The sequence below is a fragment of the Leptopilina boulardi genome, unplaced genomic scaffold (assembly GCF_019393585.1).
Source record: "Leptopilina boulardi isolate dan_hultmark-lab unplaced genomic scaffold, ZJU_Lbou_2.1 LbouV2_362, whole genome shotgun sequence".
NCBI lineage: Eukaryota > Metazoa > Arthropoda > Insecta > Hymenoptera > Figitidae > Leptopilina > Leptopilina boulardi.
This window is the reverse complement of record NW_026137932.1, coordinates 1771483-1798378: the sequence shown is the minus strand read 5'-3', so window position 1 is coordinate 1798378 and position 26896 is coordinate 1771483. Positions and strand designations below refer to the sequence as shown.

Sequence of the window (26896 nt, the reverse complement as noted above, 5' to 3'; positions counted from 1 at the left end):
ACCTTTTTTTTCATGCATCATTTGGGTCCTAAAAACATACAGAATGACGAAAAAAATAAAATTTTTGACCATTTTAGAAATTAATTTCTTTAAAAAATTATTATTTTAAATATCTATCTTTCACAATTTTTACTATTTTTCATTGACAATTTTTTTATGTTTCTTAAGAATCTCTTGTATGGTTTTTCAAAAAAAAAATTATAATTGTAAAAAATAAAAACTCTAAAATGGTCAAAAATTAAAATTTTATTTTCTTGACCATTCTGTGTGTTTTGAGGACCCAAATGATGCAAGAAAAAAATGTAACTTCCAACCATCATTGTAATTTAAAGGACTCAAAAAATAAAGGTGGTGCCTGCTTCTAAAAAAATAAACATATAATGAATACTATTTTTTCAACTGAATTTAACTAATTTTTTTTTCAATGTCATCAATATTTGTATGTTCTTTTATTAATTTGATTTTTTTGACTAATTTTGAACTAATTTCTTGAAGTTCTAAATTTCTTTTAACTGATAAATTTAAGTGTTCACGAAGTCTATTATTCTCATCTCGAAATATCACATTCTCATTAATATTATTAGAACATTTTTCCTCCAAGTCTAACATTTCCTTTCGTAATTTTGTGTTCATTTCTTTTGATAAATTTAAATTTTGTCGTAATTTATTATTCTCAGTTTGGAGAAATATAATGTGTTTCTCCAAAAAATTCGTTTCCGTCACTTCAATCTCATCATCCGATTTTTGACTATCATTATCGATATTTTGTTCGTAGGAAATTTCTTGATTACTATCAGAATTATTCTGATGAGATAACGAATTTGTTTGATTTTCTTCTGGACATAAATTTATGTCTTCAATTTCTTCTGTTTTACTATTATCTTGAGTTTTGTTCTCTTGAAGCAATTCATTTTGAACTGTTGTGGCATTGGAATCATTCGCATTATCACTAATGTTTATTTCATTATTTCCACTTATGCTGGAATCAACTTCTGATTTAATAAAATCATCAGGTCCTTTTGATTTAAAAATTATAATATAATCATCATTTCTAGGTATAGATTTATCATTGAATAGTGTATGAATTTCTCCTTCATAAATAATTTCAATCTTTTCAGATGAAAACTCAAGAATGCTTTTACATTTATCAAAATTTTCTCTTGAAAGATGTAAAATAATGGGACTTGTAAGATTAATCCATTTTTTTGTTATATGAAAATTTTCATTATTTTCGAATTTGCAATAAAACAAAGCAGTGGGTTTTTGATAATTTTCTTGCAAAATGTACTCTTCGTAAGGCATTGAATATCTTTCGATAGACAAATTTTTCTTCATAGAACGACATTCTTTACAAAGAGAAGTTTTAAAATTGTTCTCATCTTCACTTCCAGTGATGACAATTTTTAAAATCTTTATATCTGAATTTAAATGTAAAAGAAATTCCCAATAATTTTTTTCAACAATCACATGTTTATAATCGAGCGCGTCTAAGTGAATAATTATTTCCAAAGGATTAATATTCTCGATTTTTTGTAAGGCAGTATGAAATATTGAAGCAGCGTCAATAAAATTAAGCAGAATTATTTTTGACTCGATACGTCGTAAAGCAGATGCCTCTGAATCACTAAAATTCAATAGCATTGTAAACGTTAGTCTATCAATTGTAATACTCGCATTTTTTCTAATAAACGGATAACATGTAGGTAAAAATTGTAAATTAACATTCAATGCATCTGCCGTTTGCAACATATTTAAATATTTTCGCATTAATATACAATTCTTATCATGTTCTTCACTGTTTGGATGATTCATGCAAAAGCTTGCAATGGGACATTTTAAACAATTTTTTAAATTTTCTTGATTAGCATGACGGCAAACATAACAAACACGCGGACGTTCAAACATTGCTTCTTCCAGAGTACTCAGTGATCTCGTTAATTTTGTTTTTAATTCTTTATAGATTTGTTTTTGTTTTTTTGTCCAAATAGTTCCAAGTAAAGGATGAAGTTCTTCATAAATGTGGGATACTTTTTTTTCATTTAATAATTCCATAACCGCATTGCAAAACTTTTCGTGAATTGGATAATGTTGTAATCGATGATTTTCACCACAGTAAGAAATCATATTGCATTTACATATATTTAGATTTTTCATCGATTTACAAATGTAACATTCGTTTGGAAAAAATCTCCCCTCCTTTGAGAACTCCATGTTTCGTATTTATTTGAATAATATAAATTTTTGAAACCTGAAAATAAAAATTCATTTATGAATAATATAAAAAAAAAGAATTATAAAAAAATATGAAATATTTTCTTTTCTTCAAGTCGAATACAAGGTGTTAGCAATAAAAAAAAAAACATTTTCGATTAAAAGAAAATTCAGGCACCTATGAATATCTTTTAAATTATTGATAAACTGAATTTTTATTGTTTTGTGAAAATATAATTATATGCTTCATAATTATTATCATGAATCATCCCAGGTGAATTTTCAAAAAAAGTTTAAATATATTTTTATTAAAAACGCGTTTTTCGTTGTTCTGAATCATTATAAACATTAATTTTTTGTTGATGAAAAAATATTTGACTTTTGGATATAAATAAATGAATAGTTTCAAATAACTCATTATTCTCATTATACTTAAATATTTAATTGATCAAAATATTTTATTTTCCTTTAAAAGAATAGTGTATTAACATTAAATAACGCAATATTTATATTAAATAATTTAATTAATTAGAATTAATAAAATAATTTATTGTATCAAATACTTTTTATTTGTACAAAAAAAAGGAAATATTTGAGTGAAATAAATAAATTAATAGTTACAAGTAACTCATTATTTTCGTTTCAAATAAACATTTAATTGATTGAAACATTTTTTAATTATAGTCTTCATTAAATAGTGTATTAGTATTAAATAATTTACTTGACTTGAATCAATTAAATAAAGTTATTGTATCAAATACTTTTTATTTGTCTTGATAAAATAGTGTATTAGCATTAAATAATTCAGTTTATTTAAATCAATTACATAAATTTATTGTGTCAAATATTTCGTTTATTTGTGTCAAATAAACGAAATATTTGATTGAAATAAATAAATGAATAGTTTCAAGTAATTCATTATTTGTATTAAATAAATTCATTTCTTCAATTCAATTAATTATTTAATTAAACCAAATACAATTTATTTGGTTCAAATAAATGCAATTCAAATAATTCAAGTTATTTGAATCAAATACATATTTTTTTAATCCAAATAAAAAGTATTTGAATCAATTAAATATTTTTCAAATAATTTGAAGTATTTGAATTAAATAAATTTTTTTTTTCATTGCATAAGATATAAAAAATGTATTTTAATAAGATCTATAACTTTTCTTTGAAAGTTTTTTTTTTTTTTTAATATTGCATATTTTACCCAATAAACGAAAAAAACAATAAATTTTGGGACTTTTTTTTTATAGCTTTCACCATAAAAATCAAATTTTTGGATATTATCACCATAATTTTCGTAATCAGCAAAAAATATTTTTAAAAAATTCAAAATTCAAATTTTTTTGAAAAATTTTGAAAATATTGTAAAAATTGTTTACCCATTATCGGGGTAGGCTTAAAAGTTTCGTAAAAAGTAGTTTTTTTGAAAAAAATCGATCAGTACGTCAAATGAGAAAAATGACTTTTTATCATTAAAACTCAAAAATTTGATAGTAATATCGTTTTAAAAAAAAGTTACAATTTTTTTTTATTAAAAAACTCATTTTGAAAAAAAGACACACAGTAAAAAAAAAATGGGGCTAATACAAAAATTTGTTACATAGGGGGGGAAGGGGGTTTAAATTTCAAAGAAAAAGTGTTACGTAATTAAAGTATGGCCCCTTTTAAAATTGATGCATTTTTAAGGAAGTTATAAGGTATAAAAAAAATTAAATAAATTTTTTGTCTTGTGCTGTTTCTTTCCAAAATAAAGTGTGAAACACGTAAAATGATACTAAACAAGGCTATTATAATGGATTTGGTGAATTAATTATAAATATTCAATTTTTGTAATTTTTAATCAATAATTTGTAAATAATAAAATTTTTAAATTAGAAATAGAAATTTGTAATAGTTTACCAGAAATAAAAAAACTTTTAGTGTTAAAAATTTAGGTTATGAAATTTTTTTTCAATGTGCGCGCAATTTCATCTCAACGTAGATCTACACTAGAATAATTTATGTAATACGTACCTATAATCAATAATATTAAATGTTTCAAAAAATGAGACTACAATTTTTACTCAATTTCCTTTCATACAAAGCAATTTACTGTTTCTTTTAAATAACTAAAAAATATTCAATTTTTTTTACGTATAATAACGTGATAATAACAAAATAAAACTTGGAACACTTCATAGAAAAAATCTCAAATAGAGCAACAATCGCAATAGAGTGGAGATAGGCAGTTGGACAAACGACCGTAAGGTGGACCAAAGATGCCGCAACAGCGCTTGCGCTGCAACCGCTCCCTCATTGGTAAAAAAAAGGCGCTCTTGTTTAAAATGCTTTAATATAATGAAAATTTGTTTGAAAAACAATAAACAAAATTGTAAGTGTTAAACTTATTGTTTCTATGTTTAGTTATAATCTTTTTGATTTAAAATTATTTTTTAATAATTATTTTAAAATTATTATTAAGTGCGAATAATTTAAAAAATTTTAACAAATCAAATATAATTTATTCATTATTATTTATAAGTTTAAATTTATAAATTTTTAATTACATTAGAAAAAATTGTTATAATAACTTCGGTACAAAAACATGATTTTTAATTATGTTACATAGTAACAAACATAAAATATGTTATATACTTACTCATGTCTGGAGATTGTGTGCATTTTATAAAAAGGAGGCGTCATCGATATTTTTCTTTTATTTGTATGATTTAAAAATTATTATAATACCTATACGGAAAAAAAATGGCTGGATTATAAAATTATTTTATAAAATAAAATGAATTATAAATTATTTTAATGTAATTATAAAAATTAAAATTTATTCGAAAATTTTTCATTACATTAATAATATAAAGACAATGCAAATAACTTAATGTAACATTTAAGGAAAAAAAGAAAAAATATTAAAAGATTATTACAAATTAAAAATGCGAAAATATAATTTTTTTTTTACATGTGTAGTAACGTAATAATAATACTGTAATAATGAATAAGTTTTTTTTTTCAACTGAATTTAAGAAATTTTTTTCTCAAGTTCATCAATGATGTTTGTAGTTTCTTTTATTAATTTGTTATTCTCAATTAATTTAATACAAATTTCTTCAAGCTCTAAATTTTTTTTCTTCAATAATGTGATTTGTTCAATTGATAAATTTAAGTGTTCACGTACTCTCACATTTTCATCTCGAATTATCACATTTTCATTTGTATTATTAGAACATCTTTCCTCAAGTTCTAACATTTCCTTTCGTAATTTTGTGTTCTCTTCTTTTGATAAATTTAAATATTGTCGTAAATTATTATTTTCAGTTTGAAGAAATGAAATGTGTTTCTCTAAAAAATTCACTTCCATTAATTGACTCTCCTTCTCTGATTTTTGAGTTTCACCGTCGATATTTTGTTTATTAATAACTTTTTCGTCAGCGATTTTTTTATTATCATCTTCTTTACTTTTTGAATTATTGACATGAGTTTCCAAAAGGGATTTCTTTTCATCTAGTTTAGAGTCTTTGTTCAAAAATGTTTTTGTTTTTTGAGTTTTTGTTTCTGAAATAATGGTAAATGGCGATACAGATGAAGATGCTGAAAGGGATTTAACATCCTTTGTTTCTCGATTACTATCAAAATTATTCTGATGAGATAACGAGTTTGTTTGATTTTCTACTGGACTTATGTCCAGAATAAAATCAAACAAACTCAAATTTATATTTTTGTCTTTAATTTCTTGAAATTTAATATTATCTTGAGTTTTGTTCTCTTGAAGCAATTCATTTCGAACTGTTTTGGCATTGGAATCAGTCGCATTATCACTAATTTTTATTTCATTATTTCCACTTGTGCTGGAATTATCAACTTGTGATTTAATAAAATCTTTAGTTCCTTTTAATTTGAAAATTAGAATATAGTCGTCATTTTCGTGTGTAGATTTATCACTGAATGGCGTGTTAATTTTTCCTTCATAAATAATTTCAAACTTTGCAGATGAAAATTCGAGAATACTTTTGTATTTATAAAAATATTCCTTTGAAAGATTTGGTAAAACAATAGGACTTGCAACTTTAATCCATTCTTTTGTTCTTTGAAAATTTTCATCATTTTCAACTTTGCAATAAAACAGAGCAGTGGGTTTTTGGTAATTTTCTTGCAAAATGTACTCTTCATAAGACATTGAATATCTTTCGATAGACAAATTTTTCTTCATAGAATAACATTCTTTACAAAGAGAATTTTTAAATTTGGAGCGATATTTACATCCAGTGATGACAATTTTTAAAATATTTATATCTGAATTTAAATGTAAAAGAAATTCCCAATAATTTTTTTCTACAATCACATGTTTATAATCGAGCGCGTCTAAGTGAATAATTATTTCCGAAGAATCAATATTTTGGATTTTTTGTAATGCAGTATGAAATATTGAAGCAGCGTCAATAAAATTAAGCAGTATAATTTTTAACTTGATACTTCGTGAAGCAGATGCCTTTGAATCATTAAATTCTAATAGCATTGTATGCGTAAGTCTATCAATTGTAATACTCGCATTTTTTCTAATAAACGGAAAACATGTAGGTAAAAATTGTAAATTAACATTCAATACATCTGCCGTTTGCAACATGTTTAAATATTTTTGCATTAGTTTACAATTCTTATCATGTTCTTCATGATATAGGCAATCTGTACAAAAGCTCGCAATGGAGCATTCTAAACAATTTTTTAACCTCTCTTGATTAGTTTGAAAGCAAACATAACAAACTCGCGGACGATCAAACATTGACTCTTCCAGAGGACTCAGTGATCTCGTTAATTTTGTTTTTAGTTCTTTATAGATTTGTTGTCGTTTATCCTTCCAATCTTTTCCAAGTAAAGGATAAAGCTCTTCATAAATATGCGACACTTTTTTTTCATTTAATAATTCCATTACCGCATTGCAAAAATTTTCGTGAATCGAATAATGTTGCAATCGATGATTTTCTCCACAATACGAAATCATATTGCATTTACATCTAATTAGGTTTTTCGTCGATTTACAGACGTAACATTCGTTTGGAAAAAATCTTCCTTCCTTTGAGAATTTCATATTTCTTATTTATTTGAATAATATAGATTTGTAAAACCTGAAAATAATTATTCATTTTGAGTAACAAAAAAGAATTATAAATAAATATAATAAAATTGTTATTTTAAAAAAGTGAAAAAATTGATCATTTTTTTTCAGTATATATATATTATATAGAATTTTGTTTATGTAAAATGAATTTTTTAAAAAACCAATTGTGTTTCTATTTTTTAAAATCTTTTTTTATTTGCATTTATTCTCATGTGACTATTGTGATTACACACATAAATATTTTTTGCAGGTTTTGTCGCAAAATAATTGATATAAATTCGAAAATTTTGTAGAAAAGTTAAAATTTAATATAAGTATTCATTGTCACGTGCCAAAGTAATATATTGTTTCGTAAAAATATAATGTATTCTTAAAAAATTGCAAATTATTGTTGAAATTACTAAAATCGTATTGTTAATATTAGACGACCTTTAATTATTTCATTGCACTCTGCAATTAAGTTTTAATAATTGTGAATTTTGAAACATCAAAATTTGGTTTATTAATAATTTTTCATCGGGATATTTATGCGAACTGAAAATTAAAAAAGCACATCTCTTTTAATGTTAAAAATTTAGATTATAAACTTTTCCTCAATGTGAATTTTCACCCTGAACATGCGTATGTCTTCGTTAAAATGAAACAATTCATATATGTAATATGATCATAATAATTTTAATATTTCAACAAATAAAGCTACAACTTTTATGTAATTTTTTGTTTTGTACAAAACAATTTATTTCTTCCTTAAAATAATAAATAAATATTTAATATTTAATTTTTTACTTACTTTTTTAAATTACTAAAAAGATGAAACACTTCATAGAATAAAAATGCAAAAGAGTGCAGGAGTTTAGAAAAATATATTGCATTTTAAGGTGCTTATATACCTCAAATTTCGATCAGATGAACATTATTTCTGGACCGTGAAAATGCGTGAAAAGTCATTTTCACGGCGGGTATTTTTGAATTGTTTTAAACAAAAAATGTTTTTTTTTAAGAAATATAATATTAAATAATTGCTTTAATAGGTAAGAACACTTTAAAATAGTGATAAAAAGATGATTTGATTGAAAAATTTAGCAAATTTTGCTTTAAAACGTTTCTGCTACAAGAAAGTGTAAAATGACGATGTTTGTGAAATGGTTTGTACAGTGTACATGTGTACATGTTTCTTTCAGTTATTCGAAACAATTAGTTGAATTTAAATTTATTTGATAAACATTTCAACTTACCGATTTATTTTCAGCACTCATTATTTATTACAAGTTAAAAAGAACCGACATAACATAAACAAAACTCTGAGAGACACTAACAAGGAAGAAGCAATGTACAAACCATTTCACAAACATCGTCATTTTACACTTTCTTGTAGCAGAAAACGTTTTAAAGCAAAATTTGCTAAATTTTTCAATCAAATCATCTTCCTATCACTATTTTAAAGTGTTCTTACATATTAAAACAATTATTTAATATTATATTTCTTAAAAAAACATTTTTTGTTTAAAACAATTCAAAAATACCCGCCGTGAAAATGACTTTTCACGCATTTTCACGGTCCAGAAATAATGTTCATCTGATCGAAATTTGAGGTATATAAGCACCTTTATGTTGAATTTACAAATTCAGTACAAAATTTTCCATGTTTACGTTCTGAAACGTAACGTAACTTACGTAACACGAAACACTGTCATGTGATTTCACCTTTAGGTGCCTAGAAACTCGCTCTGACAAGAAACCCGAGAAACCTTTTTATTATAAACCATGTTCTATTTTATTTCTTGCATTGCAAAGTTTGCAAATGGTCGTATTGTTATTATTTATATGTTTTTAAAGAAAGGTTATGTGTCTAAGCGAATTTATTAAACAATCATCAGGACATTAATTTGTAAGTTATTCTTTAAATAATATTTTTTAAACTTTTATATGTTAAGGATTATTAGAACTTTTGTCACAAAATAATTGATCTTTCACATATAATAATAATAATGAAATCAAATTTACTTTATCAAATGCTTAGTAGAAAATATTTTAGCACATTTATAACCACCGCGGTTTTTCACTTATATGTTATTACTAATTGTCATATTCAAAACATTTGTAATTATATTTAAGAAAGGTTATGATTCTTGATGTTTTTATTGTTTTTAGACAAAAATAGTGAAAATTTTTCGAAAAAAAATTATGTACATGGACATTTGTTTCTAAGTAGTAATGGCACTTATTTTTGTTTCAAAACTACATAACCTTACTTTATACGGCAAATGTCTAATTTGTTTCAATTAGAAATTTAATTCTAATGCATTATGAAATAGTGTAAATTCGTTCACTGAATATTTTTTCCATTATCTTTTTAAATAAAGCAACATTTCTATTATTTTATTGAATGTAAGTTTTATTCATTTTAAAATATTTTGCGCGTAATTATATAAATTTTCAAACACAATTTTGAATAGAAACGTGAAAAAATCTGAAAATAAAGGAAACAAAAATAAATAATGATTAATTTTGAGCGAAAAACTAAAGAAAATGAAATATTGAATTTAAATAAATAATACAAGAACAATTATTATATAATATTAAAATAGTGTCTTAAAAATAAATTTTAGAGGTCGCATAAAAAATTACCTTAAAATTTTCATGAATTTAGTTTTAAAAACAAATTTTTATTCAACATCAATTATCATTTGGACAAATTTTATTTGAATTAAATTTTCATTTAATCAAATTTTTATTTGAACAAAATTTTATTTGACCGAATTATCGTTTTTAAAAATAGAAATTCTTCCAAATAAAATTCTGTTCAACAAAAATGCGACCAAATTTACTCAAAAGAGGATAATAAAAAAAATATAATTTTAAATCAATGGAAAAATAAAGTTATTTTCACTTTTTCAGTTATTGAGAAAAAAATATTGCGGCTGAATTTAACGAGACCTGATTTAAAGTAAGAAACTTTTAAAAAATATTAAAATCAAAATTTTAATTATAGAAATAATTTTCTAAACCGAGTTCTTTGGGGGATTTTTTTTTAATCCCAAAAATTAATGAACACTAAAAATTATTTTATTTTCGATTTGAATTTAAATTTTAATAAATTTTAATTAAATCTAAATTTTTTTTTAAATTTAAATTTAGAGTTATTTAACTTTCAATCAATTCTAATTTTTATTGATAAAAACAAATTTATTAATTGAAATTTTAATCAAATGCAAATTTAAGCATTGAAAGCTTGAAATTAACGAAAATTCAAACTAATTTAAATTAAAAAATTGATCGATTTAAGTTTCAAATTATCCGAATTTATCCATATTTTAATTGATTTAAGTTTCAAATAATTATTCAAATTTCAATTTATCAAAATTTTATTTCAAATTATTCAAATTTTAATTGATTTAAGTTTTTAATTATTCGAATTTTAATTTCTACAAATTTTAATTGATTTAAGTTTTATAATTTATTCGAAATTCAAAACGGAAAATTTTTTAATAACAAGAAAATTGTAAATTTTATTGAGAAAATCCTAGAATTGTAAATATTATTCTCCTAAAAATCCTAAAATTGTAAATAAACTTACGATTAAAATTTTCCAAAAAAACGCGTTAAAAAGAACTTTAATTATTTCCAAAAAAGAATTAGATATAAATTAAGAGAAATTTTTGAAATTGGATTATTATTAATATTATTATTTTATTATTTTATTTAAAAATTTTTAAATATATTTTATTTGTCCTAAAGGTATCAACTTTCGCCTACAATTTCTCACGACAGATGAAGAAAATGTGCTATAAAACACCCTAAGTATAAGGATGTGAACATTTTTAAAAAAATTAAGGTATGTCTCTTGAATTCAATTTATTTTTAAAATTACAGAACATTTTGACGCGTATAAATATTATTTTAAAATAGTAAATATATTTTTGGATTTTTTTAAAAATATAGTATCAAAATTTTAGGTCGAAGAGAGAGAGAGTTTTTTATAAATAAATAAATTTAAAAAAAAACCCTGGTAAAATATCAAAGACCTAAAGTTTATTAAAAAAAAATCCAATTTTCGTAAAAAAGAGAATTTTAATAGAATTTTTTTTATTTTTTTGTTTTAAGAATAAAAATATTTTGTCAGGATATGGGGAAAAAACAAATTTTCAGTTATAAAGCAGGGAAAAAGAAATTAAATTTTTTGAGGCAACCCTAATATATTACAAGAATATTCAACAATATTATTTGGTCTAAATTTTTCATAGAATAAATCATACTTAGCATAAAATTCATTTTTTATAAATTTTATCTGACAATTTAAGGTCATTTGAGATAAATTTCATTTTTACATAAAACTCTCTTGTCATGAGTAATATTTCACATAAATTTGAGGTTTCCTTTATTCTTACTTGCTATTAAGTACTTTTTTTTTGTTAAATGAGACTAAGTAAAGTTTATGTCAATTATTTTATTTTATTTATTTATTCATTTATTTATTAACTTTATTTATTTTATTAACTTATGTCAATTGAAATTTATGGCTAATAAGTTTTATGTCAATGAGACTAAACAGAAAAAAATATATTTGAAACTTTACTGCTTGCCATTCTGAATTTTTTTTTTTTTGCATATATGATTACTAATAGACCGAGAAATAATATTTTAGTTTTTCAATTAATTCTATAGAAAACTTACGAAGATGTTAAATAAAATGTTGGATACCCAAAGGGTTAGTATATGTTTTTCATGTTAAAGTAACAATTTTGAGTGTAAATAAATTTATTATATATTAAATTTATTTAATTTTTGGCAACTGGATAATAATAATAATTTTTCGCGCTACGTTGAACCAACATTTACACCTGGCGAATTTTCAAGGAGAACATTTTTATAATTACTATATAGTTAGTTAATAATTTCAATGGTAACATAAAAATTCCAATTAACAAATAAACCCAAGAACATAATTTTAAAAAAAATTATATTATATATTAATTACAATAATTAATTAATTTTCCAAAGAACAAAAAATACGTTAATATATCCAAAATTGAAAAAAATGCAACTTATTTATTAATGCAAGTTAGTATTAATTAATTATAATTAATTAAATTTTATGAAACAACGGATCATTTATTAAAATAAATATATAAAAATAAAATATAAAAATATAAAATTCAATTTTTGTTAAGTTCAAAAAAATTAAATATCACGGACAATTTTTTTAAATAACTATTAATAATTAATAAATAATAATAAATTATTAACATTAATAATTAACTATTATTAAATAATTAGTTTTTTTAAAAATACTCGGCACGCCATCATTTTTTATGTTGTAAAACAGTTCAGAAAAATTTCCCAAAAAAAAAAAAAGAAAATATTCATAAATGTTGTTTATTACAGTTTGCTAAAGACTCGAATTTAATTGATTCCACAAAAAAAATAATGGAAAGGAATCCCTATTTTCATAGGGGCAATTATGATGCCTCTGAGCAAACATTAAGAAATAGAATTTACGGAAATGAACAAACAAAAATGAATCAATCAATCAATAAACGTAAATCAATAGAGGAATCAGCTTTTTACGAGAATAAAAGAAGACGTACGTATTAGATAATTAGTTTTTTGTTAATTTTTTACTATTTTTACTTTTTTTTTTTACTAATTTTACATTTTTTTTTTTTTTTTTTTTTGTACTATTTTTATTTTAATTTTTTTTTACCAATTTTTACGGGACCAATGAATATTTCCCACTCTAAATTTATTTTTAGTTTTATAAACTATTTTTCAATTAAAATTTTTATGAAATTTAATATTTGTTTATAATTTTCAAAAAAAAATAAAATTATCAAAAAATTTTAATTCAAAATCACTTGAAATTTAATTATTTGTAAAAATTTCAATTATTTTTTAATGATTTTTATAATATTCTTCGGAAAATTCAATTATTTGTTCAAACCATTTTTCGCTTAAAAATGATTTTCAAATTATTGTATTTTTGTCTGCAATTTCTAATAAATTTTTTATTATAATAGAAATCATCAATAATGTTTAATTAAAAATCACTTGAAGTTCAATCAATTTCAAAAATCTAAATTGTAAATCTTTGAAAATTCAATTACTTTTAAAAAATGTTATCTAAAATTATTTGATAAATTATTTTTAGTGTTGTAAAATTTAATTATTGTCTGAAAATTAATAAAATCTTTTCAAATTCAATTATTTCTAAAAATTTCTAACTCTATAAAAATTATTATGTATTTAAAAAAAAATTTTATTTTAAAAATCTGTAAAACTTGATTAAGTATTGCTTGGGATGTTTTTTGACTAGTTAAATAAAAATTCTGAAATATGAAAATTCAATTCAATGAAAATTCTTCTTTTATAAAATTCGGTATGGAAATTACGAACAAATTCATTGTGGGGAATATTCATGCGTTTCAATTTTTTTTTACTATTTTTTAAAATATTTTTTTTACTTTTTTACTTTTTTCTTTTACTATTTCTTTACTACTTTTTTAACTATTTTTTTTACTATTTTTTAATCTCACTAAAAATAGATTTTTTTTTTCATTAGGTGATAATATATGGACAGCATCAAGAAGTAGCTCAAACCAAAGAAACACTGTTGCACAATATCAGGAGACAAATTGGAAATTTAAAGAAAAATCATCATCAAATACAGTTGAGAAATTTAATGATACCTGTAAATTTTATCAACATCAACATTCCTATCCATATCGTTTTATGAGTCATATGTATCAAATTGAATTATCAATTCTTTGTTTATTGAGAAAAAATTCATTCACAAAATCTACAGAGCCAGCAATATTTAAAAATTCCAAAGTCGGTCAATTTAATAATATAATTCAATGTTTCGATGGAGAATATTATTGTATTCGAGTACAATACGTTGACACACATTTCATAACAAAAACATTAAATTGTAATTCATTAATATCAAAAATAGGCGATTTTGCATTGACAAATTATTTAAATGAATTTGCAATGGAATTAATTTGTTATTTAGATCAATTGACAGATGCACCGAAATATTTAATAATCTATACAAATTGTGCATTTGATTTGACACATGATAAAAAATTAAAACAAATTGGAACACAAGAATGTAATTTACTTCAATTGTCAATAATAAATTCAGAAAGTGATCCCGATTTAATTGAATTATTAAAAAGTAATGGTGAATTTTATCGATTTGCCAATGATGAAGAGACGAGGAAAAATTTATTTTATCTTGTCAATTTTTCCAATGTTGTGCAAAATAAAATTAAAATTGCTGGATTACAACAAAATGAAATAAAAAAAACATTTTTCAATCGTTTAGTATTTGCTGTCAATCAACCAAAAATTGAGGAATTAGTTGAGATAGTAAGAAATGAAATTCGTGATAAAAATGTTAATTTCAATGTTATACGTAAGGAAATAATGGATCAATTAATTGAAGAAGAGGAACGTAGAGTTGGAGAAAAAAGACAAAATTTGATAAATACTTTTTACACTTATGAATTATTTATCTCAAGTTTACATGAAATGTATTTGTATGAAAATATTCTCGGTGTGAGATTTGATGAAAAAAATGGAACACACAATATTGCAATGAATTCAAGAAATAATTATCTCTACTTTAAACCACTTGAATTAATAATTAGTGAACATGAAGATTTTACAAAACAGGCACAATTTTTTTTTATTAATACACTTTTTTCTTTTTTTATTCTCGAATTAAGTAGAGATATTGATTATTTTGTTATTTTCACCAATGGTAGTCTCACACTCGTTAAAGAATTGATATTGGGTAAAAAATTCGAGGCAAAAGATGAAGAGGAAATAATTCATCTTTTAAAATTCTGTCGATTAAATGCTTTGGAAGAGAAATATTTTACTTTTAGACATTCATTTTTGAATTCTAATAATTTATATCAATTTTCACGTGGCGATACAAGAAAAATAATTTTCGATTTATTGACAATACCCGAGGAATATGAAATGAGAAATGAAAAATTTTCAAATGACAATTTAAAAGAAATGTTTTTGGATAAAATTGTTTTTGCCGTACGACAATATAATTCGGAGGAATTTTCCAAAGTATTAGAAAAAGAAATTGATGAGAAACAAATACCTTATGATTTTATTAATTTGAATAAAATTGCATTACGCTATTTAAAATCACATGAGAATGTTCCAATGACAAAGGAATATTTAATGACAAATTTTCATCAATTGAGAAATAATAGACAAAACATTGAGAATCGTTTATTTCAAGAGGAAATTGAATTTGCAAAATTGGTAATTTCACAAACTGATACGCCAGAATTTGGACGTTTTGTGGATTTTTTAACTAAAGGCAAGGGTAAAATTTGTTTGGATACATTGAGAAGAAATGGAATTGAATTATCGGCAATGTCGCAAATTTTGGCAAAGGCTGGCGTTAAGGATGGTGAAAAAAGTTTTTATGAATTATACAATTTATGGTTTGACAATGAGGGAAATAAAACGAAATTATTGAAAATTTTCGAAGGTCATGGACTTTATGTTAAAAATATTTCAACAATGTTAAAAGGTTATGGTTCGAGGAGTGCAAAAATTTTGATTAATTTGTATAATTTGTGGTTTGATAATTTTGGAAATCCAACGAATTATTTGAGAACATTACAAATGGAGGGTGTGAATTTGTCACATGTTTCAATTCTTTTGAGTGGAATTCGTGTTAATAGTGTTGTTGAGAGATTCAAGGGACTCTATTCATTCTGGTTTAATGAAAATGGAAATAAAACGATATCGTTGAAAAATTTAGAAAAAAATGGCATTAATTTGACAATTATTGTTAATCTTTTGCATAATTCAGGTGAATCATTTCCTGATTTATATAAACTTTGGTTTGATAAAACGGGACGAAAAACGATTTATTTGCAAAATTTGGAAGATGCGGGAATTTCTTTAAATCAATTGTGTACTGTTATTAAAGGATCTGAGGGCGATGCTGTTTCAGCTTTTCGAATATTGTACAATTTATGGTTTGAAGCACAAGGACGAAAGACATTTTATTTAAAAAAATTGGAAAATGAAAATATTAATTTGTCAATTATTTTTGATATTTTACCCGAATGTGGCTGTCATGTTGGTGAAATTTTTGGTAATCTTTTTAATCATTGGTTTCATGGTAATGGAGAGAAAACACATTATTTAAAAATACTGGAATCAAAAGGTAGAAATTTATCTGAAATTTGTCGACTTTTGAATGGTGAACGTTTTAAGGCTGTTGATAAATTTAAAACACTTGTTTCATCATTGAATTCTGTTAATTCGCCACTTGAACAATTAATTAATCAAATGGCGTGTAAACAGGAAAAAATGGAAATAATTTCGGAACAATTTGAAAATGTGGATCATCAAAGATTTCCAAGAAATTTTGAATATCGTGAAACAAAAAAATTAAATACTCAAGAACAATTTCAAAATCAAAAATTATTTGAATATCAAAATAAAAGAGGGGAAAATAGTAAAAATTTTCCAACAAGAGGAGAAATGGCAAATAATTCTCAAGAAAGATTTGAGGGGAAAAATTTTCAATATTCAAATAGTAAAGGAGAAAATTCAAATTCTCAAAGATTTGGAATTCCTGATGAAAATTTTCAATCTGATTCAATAACAGAATTAAATATTCCTCAAAGATTTGAAATTCCTGATGAAAATTTTCAATTTGATTCAATAGCTGAATTAAATATTCCTCAGAGATTTGAAATTTCTGATAAAAATTTTCATTCAAGAAGAGAAACACAAAATTCTCAAAAATTTGAAATTCCTAGTGAAAATTTTCATGCAAAAGAAACAAATATTTCTCAAAGATTTGACATTCCTGGTCATTCAAGAAGAGAAACAGAAAATCCTCAAAGATTTGAAATATCTGATGAAAATTTTCAATGTGACTCAATAACAGAATTTAATATTCCTCAAAGATTTGATATTCCCGTTGAAAATTATAATTCAAGAACAGAATCAAATCTTCCTCAAAAATATGAAATTCCTCGTGAAACTAATTTTACAAGAGAAAGAAATATTCCACAAGAAAGATTTCAAAATTCTAATAAAAATTTTCAAAATCCCTTAACAATACGAGGAGAAACGAGTAAATCATCATTTAGTGAAATAAATTCGAAATTTTCAAATTTTGATTATAAAATAGAGGATGATTATGCAAGCGATGAAAATGCATCGTTTGGTAGTAATGAAAATGAAAATGAAGATTTTTATAATTACGACAAAGAAGAACAAGAAGAAGATGATGAAGAAGAATACAACGACGTTGACGACCATGAATTTGAGGAGAAACCAACAAAAGGAAATACAAATAAATTATGTTCAAATACACAATTAAAACGAAAAATTGCTGCTCTCTTTAAACTTTTTCCCGCTTGGAAAAAAGTAATACGTTTTAGAGCAAAATGGAAACGTGTAATAAGAGAAATATTGCCAATAATTAATAATCCTCAAGCTTTAAATAGTTTTTTACAGACAAAATTGCAAAAAAAACGTATCACTCAAAATGAATTTAATGATATTTATTCGTTAAGAAATCATCCACCATTTGCTGTGAAACAATTGGAACATCTTCTTAAAGGTGGTAAAAAAGCAATACCACGCGATATTAGAAATGAGGTGAAATTTGCAAAACTTATATTTGATGAATTTAATTCGGAATTTAATTTACTCGTTAATTATCTACAACAATGGCAAGGTATGCGTTATTTAAGTTTTTTGCGTAAAAATAAAATTTTACCACAATATGTTGGAAGAGTTTTAAGAGGTTGTAAAAATGCAAATGAAGTTAAACAAGCATTAAAAGAAATGTGTGGATATTGGTTTGACGATAAAGGATATGAAAAAAATTGTTTAAAAATTTTAACTAAAACAAATGTGAAAATACGATTATTATTGTTTATTATCGGTGGATCGGGAACACATGGAATGGAGGCATTTGATAAATTATTTAATTTATTGTTCGATGCAAGGGGACAAACAACTTATTATTTGAAAACATTTGAAAGAAATGATATAAATTTAGTTCAATTATGTACAGTTCTTGAAGATTCTGGTGCTAATGCAGCGGAAATTTATCATGAATTTTATGATCTTTGTTTTGATTCGAATGGAAGAAAAACGAAATATTTAACGAAATTCGAAGAAGAGGGTATTAAATTATCAATGTTGGTGACAATATTTAAAACTTCTGGTGCAAAAATATGTCAAGTATTTCGTGAATTGTATAATTATTTATTTGATTCACGTGGTAATAAAACTGTACGTTTGCAAAATTTGGAAAAAAATGGAATTCATTTGACATTTGTTGCAAATGTTTTAAATAGAAAAGGACCAAAAGCACCTGAAGCATTTGATGATCTTTATAAATTTGTATTCAATGAAAATGGTTATCATCAAGAACATATAAGAATTTTGGAAAGAGAATTAAATATGAGGGAAATATTTGAAATAATTTGTGGCTATGAAACGGATTTAAAATGTTTTAAAGAATTATATGATCTTTGGTACGATGAAAGAGGAATGAAATCAATTTATTTGCGAATTTTGGATGAGAATGGAGTCAATTTAAAATGTTTGGCGAGTGTATTAAAAGGAACGGGATTATACGCTTATGTTATATTTAATAATTTATTTTCATTTTTCTTTGATGATCAATTTCGAAAAAAGGATCAATTAAAGAATATTGAACAAGTCATTGAATTAAGGGCAATGTTAGAAATTGTCATTGGTTCAAAAAAAAATGTTTTCAATGATCTTAGAAGTTTATATAATCTTTGGTTTGATGCAAAAAATAGAAAAACACGACATATTTTGGCTTTGGAGGAAAATGACATAAATTTAATGGAAATATCGGGGATATTATATGGAACAGGTGGTAAAGCAGTGAGAAAGTTTAAAAAAATTTTAGACTTTTCGGTTCGACGTAATTACAGTAAATATGAATTACTTGAACATTTTCAAAGACAAAATGAAGATGAAGATGATGATGAAGATTATTAATGTGTATTATTTTTTTTCTAAGTTTTTATTTTTGAAGATAATTGTTTTTTTTTTTTGATGTTATATAGTTTCAATGATGAGAAAATTTTTTTGTTTGTTTCTATGCGAGTAGGTATAGTAAAAAAATTATTTTATTTAAAAAGGAGAAAACAAATAATGAAACTTGTGAGAATTGAAGAAATTCTATTAAAACTAATTATTACTATAATTTATATACGATGTTTACTACATTAATGTAATAAATGTATAAATAAACAATTTTATAGAATAATTTGTTTTAGTGAAATTTAAATATCTTTTTAATTTGTAATTTCCTTCGGGAATTTAATTTTTTTTTTTAAACATTCTAAGGGTTTATTATAATTGAAATTTTCTTAAAATTATTTTATAAGTTTTCCTTTGAAATTTGACATTCTTGACTGTATAAAAAAAAAAACTTTTGGCCCATGGGGGATCGAATCCTCGACCTTCGCGTTATTAGCACGACGCTCTAATTTTTTTTTTTTATAATAGATTGTTTATTTATCAAAAATACAGTAATACAGTTGTAGGTGTAAATTACAGAAAAAAATTGAATAATTTAAAAATTTTTAATTTTTATAAAGTAGATTTTTTTTTTACTAAAATTGGATTTTTTCTGTTTTACTTAGCGTTTTTACAGCGTTATTTTTTAAAAAAAATTTGCTTTAAAATTACATTTTTTGTTTAAAATTTTTTTTTTAATTTTTAGTTTTTCTTAAATACCATATATATTTTAAAATTCAATTGTAGAATTTAAAAAATAAATATTTTGATCTAAAATTTGTTGTTATAAACAATAATTATTTAACTTTTTGTTTTTTGCTTTAAGTTATAGTAAATAATATAATTTTTATTCCATTTTTACAAATAGAATTCATTTTGTTATTTACCCTTTTTTTTAATTTACAAAATTTTTTATTTATTTTAAATTTTATTTTAAAAATTGCAAATTTTTTTTTATTTTAAATGAAAATAAATTAAAATTTGTTACTTGATCTTTGTTTACAATATTTTGTTCAAAAATTTTATTGATTAAAAAATTTTTTCTTAAACAAACACAAAAAATTAAATAATTATTGTTTCAGTTTCAGTTTTCTAAATTCGAATTTAGCCGATTTTGCAAAAAATGGAAAGCAGAAATCCCTATTTTAATAGAAGGCATTGCAACCCTTCTGAAAAAATATTTAGAAATAGAATGTATGGAAACGAACAATTAGCAATGGAACAATCAACCAATAAACGAAGATTAATGGACGAATCAGATTTATACGAAAATAAAAGAAGATGTACGTATTAGATAATTAAAAAATTTTTTTTTATTTAACTATTTTTTTGTTTTACTGTTTTTTGATTTACTTTTTTTTATTATGCACTATATTTTCTTTTTTTTTTTATTTTTTAATTTTACTATTTTTTGTTTAACCAATTTTTTTTTATTTTAACTATTTTTTTTACGTTTACTAAATATAAAATATTTTTCTACTAGGTGACAATAATTCATGGACAGCGTCAACAAGTTCTTCAACTAAAAACAACAAAGATGCGAGATACATGGACACAAATTGGAAATATAAAGAAAAAACATCATCAAATACACTGGAAAAATCCCACAATACTACATTTGATAATTTTCAAAATTCTTATCCTCATCGTTTAATTAGTCTCATGTATCAATTGGAATTATCAACATTATTTTTACTTAGAAAATCAATTTTCACAAATTCCACTGAACCGGCAATATTCAAAAATTCCAAACTCGGTCAATTTAATAATATAATTCAATGCTACAATGGAGAATATTTTTGTATTCGAGTACAATATGTCGATACATATTTCATTAAAAAAAGTTTAAATGGCAATTCATTAATTTCAAATATAGGCGATTTTGCATTGACAAATTATTTAAATGAATTTGCAATGGAATTAATTTGTTATTTAGATCAATTGACAGATGCACCGAAATATTTAATAATCTACACAAATTGTGCATTTGATTTAACGGATGATAAAAAATTAAAACAAATCGACACATCAGATAATAATTTAATTAAACTTCAAAATATCAATTCAGAAACTGATCCAGATTTAATGAATCTGTTGAAAATTAATAATAGCACCGGTGAATTTTATCGATTTTCCAATGACGAGAGAACAAGAAATAAATTACATTATTTTATTCATTTTTCCAAACTTTTACGAAATAAAATTGGAATGGCAGGATTAAAACAACCGGTTATAAAGAGATTATTTTTCGATCGATTAATATTTGCCGTTAATCAACCGGAAATTGGTGAATTATTTCAAACAGTAAGAAATGAAATTCGTAGTGAAAATCAAGATTTAAATGTGATTCGAAAAGAAATAATTGAACAATTATCTGAAGACGAAATAGAAAATTCTCAAAATTTGATAAATACATTTTATAGTTTTGAATTATTTATCTTTAGTTTGCATGAAATGTTTTTGTATGAAAATATTCATGGTGTGAAATTTGACGAAAAAAATGAAACACAAAATATTGCAATGAATTCGAGAAATAATTTTCTTTATTTCAAACCACTTGAATTAACAATTAGGAAAAATGAAGATTTCTTAAAGCAAGCACAAATTTTCTTTATCAATACTCTTTTTTCTTTTTTCATTCAATTAGATAAAAATATTGATTATTTTATTATTTTCACCAATGGTAGTCTCACACTCGTTAAAGAATTGATATTGGGAAAAAAATTCGAGGCAAACATTGAAGAGGAATTAATTCATTGTTTAAAATTCTCTCGTCTAAATACTTTGGAAGAGAAATATTTGACTTTTAGACATTCTTTTCTAGATGTAAATAATTTGTACCAATTTTCACATGGTGATACAAGAAAAATAATTTTCGATTTATTAACAATTCCCCAGGATCAATTTTCCGATATTGATTTATATAATTTAAAAGAAATGTTTTTGGATAAAATTGTTTTTGCCGTACGGCAATATAATTCGGAGGAATTTTCCAAAGTACTACAAAAAGAAATTGCCGATAAACAAATTGATTTGAATTATTTGTATAAAATTGGATTTAATTATTTAAAATCACATGATCCTGTTCCAATAACAAAGGGAGGAATAGCAAATTTTGATGATTTAAAAAATAGAAATCATCTGTTTTATGAGGAAATTGAATTAGCTAAACGTGTAATTTCAGTGATAGATGCACCGGAATTTGGAAAATTTGTCAATTTTTTAACTAAAGGCGAGGGAAAAATTTGTTTGGATATTTTGAAGAGAAATGAAATAAAAATTATTGATATGTTAAATATTATTAAAGGTGTAAATATAGAAGAGGTGGAAAAAATATTTCTTGATCTCTATAATTTATGGTTTGATAAAGAGGGAAATAAAACGAAACTATTGAAAATTTTTGAAGGACAAGAATTTTATGTCAACAATATGAAAATTATGTTAAAAGGTTCGGGTGAAAAATGTTCGGAGATAATTATTAAATTATATAGTCTTTGGTTTGATAATTTTGGAAATCCAACAAAATATTTGAGATTATTACAAATGGAGGGTGTTAATTTATCACATATTTCTGTTCTCTTGACTGAAAGTCGTCTCAATAGTGTGGAAAAATTTAAAAAACTCTATTCACTTTGGTTCAATGAAGATGATACAAAAACACAACAATTGAGAATTTTGGAAAAACATGGAATTAATTTATCAATTATTTGTGGTGTTTTGCGAAAATCTTGTGATTCATTTCAAAAATTGTACGATCTTTGGTTTTGGAAAAGTGGACAAAAAACTTTATATTTGAGAAAATTGGAAGAAGCTGGCGTGAATTTAAAACAAATTTGTAGTGTTATTAAAGGAAAAGAAAGCAGTGCTGAGGAATCATTTCGAAGATTATATGAATTATGGTTTGATATTGAGGGACGTAAAAAAATTTATCTACTGACATTAGAAAATGAAGGTGTTAAACTTGCGTCAATTTTTAATATTCTCGTTGAGACTGGTTGTCATGTTGGTAGTATTTTTAAAAAACTTTACCAACATTGGTTTCATATTAATGGTGATAAGACTGTGTTTTTACAAAATCTTGAAGATAAAGGAAAATCACTTTCCGATGTTTGTCAATTATTAAATGGTGAAGGACGTTTTGCTGTGGAAAAATTTAGAAAAATTTGTGATTCCATTTCTTCTGATTCACCAGTTAATCGATTAATTCAAAATTCAATTTATAATCAAACTCGGAAATTGAATATTTATCGTGAAAATTTTAATTTACAAGAGAAGCGAGGAAATGAAATTATTGATTTAGTTGAAGATCGGGAAAAAAATTTTGTAGAAGAAACGAGACAAGAATTTTTTGTGAAAAATTTTGAAAATAAATCAAATCAATTTCCTGTGAGAAATGATTATGAAAAAGCAGGAACAAGTAAATCAAATATCGAGGAAAAATTTTTTGGGAATTTTCGAAATCAAGAAAGAGAAAAATCAAATTACACTCAAGTATTTGGAAATAATTATCAGGAAAAAGAAGGATGTTCAAATAGTCAAGAAAAATTTCCAAATTTTGTATATCGAAATCCGGAAATTAATTCAAATAATCAGGAAAGATTTTCTCTAAATGATTTTGAAGATGATGGAAAATTAAATATTTCTCAAGAAAGATTAACAGCTGGAAGAAATTTTGACTATAAAACAGGTCCTGAAAAAAATCCAACATCTAGTGAAAGATTCGAAATGAGAGTTGAAAATGAATTTTCGATTTTCAGAAACGCTGAAACAAATGCTAATGAATTTGTTGAAAGAGAATCTTTAGACAGTAACGAAGATAATTTTGAAGAGGAATTTGAACGTGATTTACCAATTGAAAATACGTTAGAACACAATATTTGCTCATTCTTTAAATTAATGCCCGATTGGAGAAGATCCACTCGTAATAAATTTAAATGGCAACGAATCATAAGAGACACATTATCAATTATTAATGATCCTCAAGCATTGACTAGTTTACTAGAAGTTAAATTAACAAAAAAAAAAATTAACCAACGAGAATTTCAAGATATGTTGACAATAAATTCTCATGCACCATTTACAATTTCACAATTGGAAAAACATCTTGAAGGTATTAAAAATTCATCAGCTGCCGCAAAACACAGATGGGAGGGGAGATTTGCAAAAATAATTTACAATGAATACAGTCAAGAATTTACAGAAATGGTAAATTTACTTCTTACAAAACAAGGAAAACGTTATATAAATTTAATACTTGGAAATAAAATGTTACCACAACATGTGGCAAGAGTTCTACAAGGTTGTAGTACACCCAATGAAATAATGGAAAAATTGGAAGAATTTTGTACATTTTTTTATGAAAAAAATGGACAAGCTGGAAGTCATTTGCGTAATTTGAGAAAAATAAAATTTAATATTCGAATTTTACTTTTTATCATCAGTGGTTCGGGTACGCAGGCAATTGATGCATTTGAAAAATTATATAATTTATGGTTTCATTCAAATGGACAAAAAACACTTTATTTGACAATATTTCAACGCAACGATATCAGTGTCATTGATTTATGTACAGTTTTTGAAAATTCCGGTTCTAATGCCGCTGAAATTTATCAAGAATTTTTTCAACTTTGTTTTAATTTATCAGGCGAAAAATCGAGATATTTGTCGAAATATGAAGAAGATGGAATTAATATACAAATTTTGATGAGAATATTAAAAAATTCGGGTACAAAAACATGTCAAGTTTTTCGTGAATTATATAATTGTTTATTTGATACCAGAGGCAGTAAAACGGTGCGTTTACAAAATTTGGAAAAAAATGGAATTAATTTGTTATTAATTGCAAATATTTTAGCAAGACAAGGTAGAAAGGCACCTCAAGCTTTTGATGATCTTTATCAATTTGTATTCAATGAACATGATTCTAAACAAAATCATATAAAAATTTTGGAAAAAGAATTAAATATCGATGAAATATTTCAAATTATATGTGGACATGTGACAAATGTAAAATCATTTAAAGAATTATATGATCTTTGGTTTGATTCAAGGGGAAAAAAAACAAAATGTCTTTTGGCTTTAGAAGAAAATGGAGTGAATTTAAAATGTTTATCAGGCGTTTTAAGAGGAACGGGCGCCTGTGCCTATATTATGTTTAACAATGTATTTTCATTTTTTTTCAATAATGAATGTAGAAAAACAATTACATTGACGAATATGGAGAAATTTATTAAATTGAGAGCAATATTGGAAATTGTAAGTGGAGCAAAAAATAATGTTTTTGAAGTACTCAAGAAATTATATTATCATTTCATTGAAGGGAATGGTGGAAAAACGAAAAATATTATTTTTTTGGAAAATTATGGAATAACATTCAAGGATTTATCGAGAATATTGCATGGATCAGGAACTGGTTCACTTGAAATGTTTAAAAGAATTTTAGAAGATCCGTCAAAAAATTATTAATGTTTTTCATTTCTTTAAAAAAAAATCTTGTTATTTGATTTCAATAATGAAAATTATTTTTTTTCTTTTGCATTTTTTTTATTGAAAAAAAAATGAAATTTCTAAGAATAAAGAAATTCTTGTAAAACTAATTTCTGCAATTAAAATTTACTTTTTGTTTAATAGTTGTAATAATGTATTATTAATAAATATAAGTTTTCATAGAATATTTTGAATTAAAAATTTTTATATCTTCTATTAACAAATTTCCAAAAGCGACAAAGACACAGTGACCTCGACGCATCGACCTTGGAAAACTTATTGTCACTTATTTTCAAATAAATCAAAATCCTTTGTTATAGGTTTTTAGAAAATCTTACATATTTTGCCGTTTTAATAAGTTTTTGCAATTTTAACTCGAAAAAAGGGTTATTTTGCAATAAACAATGTTTTTAACGATTTTTTTTATATATACCTATAAAAATACTGTTTTTATAAAGTTACTCAAAAAACAATTTTTTTCCTTTTTTTAATTGTTTTTTTTTAATTATTTATTGTTGTTTTTCAAATTTTTGGTTACGAACCTATAATTATTGTATCTAATTTTAAATGACATTCAATGAGAGTAATTTCCCATTAATAAAAAATTTATCTGTTTAGACAATTTTGAATAGGAAGGAAAATTTTTAGGTTATGTTGTCATATTTCGCACAAAATTTAATAATTTTTAATAAACGAGCTTTTTGTAAATAAATTATACGTTAGATTTGCTTAATGCTTTTAAAATTGAAAAAATTCATATCATTGTCTCTCAATTTACAGGTAATGAGAAAGAAAAACTTGAAAACTGTAAAATATTATTTTGAATTAATCGGAAATTTCCTGTTTAAGAATACGGATTCAATACAGCTTCCGACCGATTCAAAAATATTGAATAGATTTTTATTTCCTGGACTTTCACGATCAAATATAAGTTATTGAAATTTCAAAAAAAAAAATTTTTAATCGAAAATAATAATTTTATTTCACAATTATACTAAATATTACTTAGTGAAT

At 23.6% G+C, this 26896-nt stretch overlaps 3 protein-coding genes across 4 annotated transcripts; 1 reads left to right on the top strand and 2 right to left on the bottom strand.

Annotated features, from left to right (window-relative positions):
* Window positions 1–343: 343 nt before the first annotated feature.
* Window positions 344–4417, bottom strand: LOC127286684 (uncharacterized). The gene is made up of 2 exons (XM_051313201.1): window positions 4237–4417; window positions 344–2248 (listed from the first exon to the last, which is right to left on the bottom strand). Exon 2 carries the CDS (start codon window positions 2209–2211, stop codon window positions 406–408), a length of 1806 nt encoding a protein of 601 aa, XP_051169158.1. The 5' UTR covers window positions 2212–2248; window positions 4237–4417; the 3' UTR covers window positions 344–405.
* A 600-nt stretch (window positions 4418–5017) lies between these two features.
* Window positions 5018–8261, bottom strand: LOC127286676 (uncharacterized). The gene is made up of 2 exons (XM_051313189.1): window positions 8121–8261; window positions 5018–7337 (listed from the first exon to the last, which is right to left on the bottom strand). The coding sequence occupies exon 2, from the start codon at window positions 7298–7300 to the stop codon at window positions 5237–5239; it is 2064 nt and encodes a 687-aa protein (XP_051169146.1). The 5' UTR covers window positions 7301–7337; window positions 8121–8261; the 3' UTR covers window positions 5018–5236.
* An 830-nt stretch (window positions 8262–9091) lies between these two features.
* Window positions 9092–26067, top strand: LOC127286669 (uncharacterized). 2 transcript variants are annotated; one of them, XM_051313175.1, is made up of 5 exons: window positions 9092–9218; window positions 10229–10277; window positions 11069–11165; window positions 20479–20679; window positions 20880–26067. In XM_051313175.1, exons 4-5 carry the CDS (start codon window positions 20520–20522, stop codon window positions 25859–25861), a joined length of 5142 nt encoding a protein of 1713 aa, XP_051169132.1. In that variant the 5' UTR covers window positions 9092–9218; window positions 10229–10277; window positions 11069–11165; window positions 20479–20519; the 3' UTR covers window positions 25862–26067. The 2 variants fall into 2 exon arrangements, with proteins under 2 accessions (XP_051169132.1, XP_051169130.1); XM_051313173.1 differs by lacking the exons at window positions 20479–20679; window positions 20880–26067 and adding exons at window positions 12716–12914; window positions 13890–19643 and having other exon boundaries at window positions 9096–9218.
* Window positions 26068–26896: the final 829 nt, after the last annotated feature.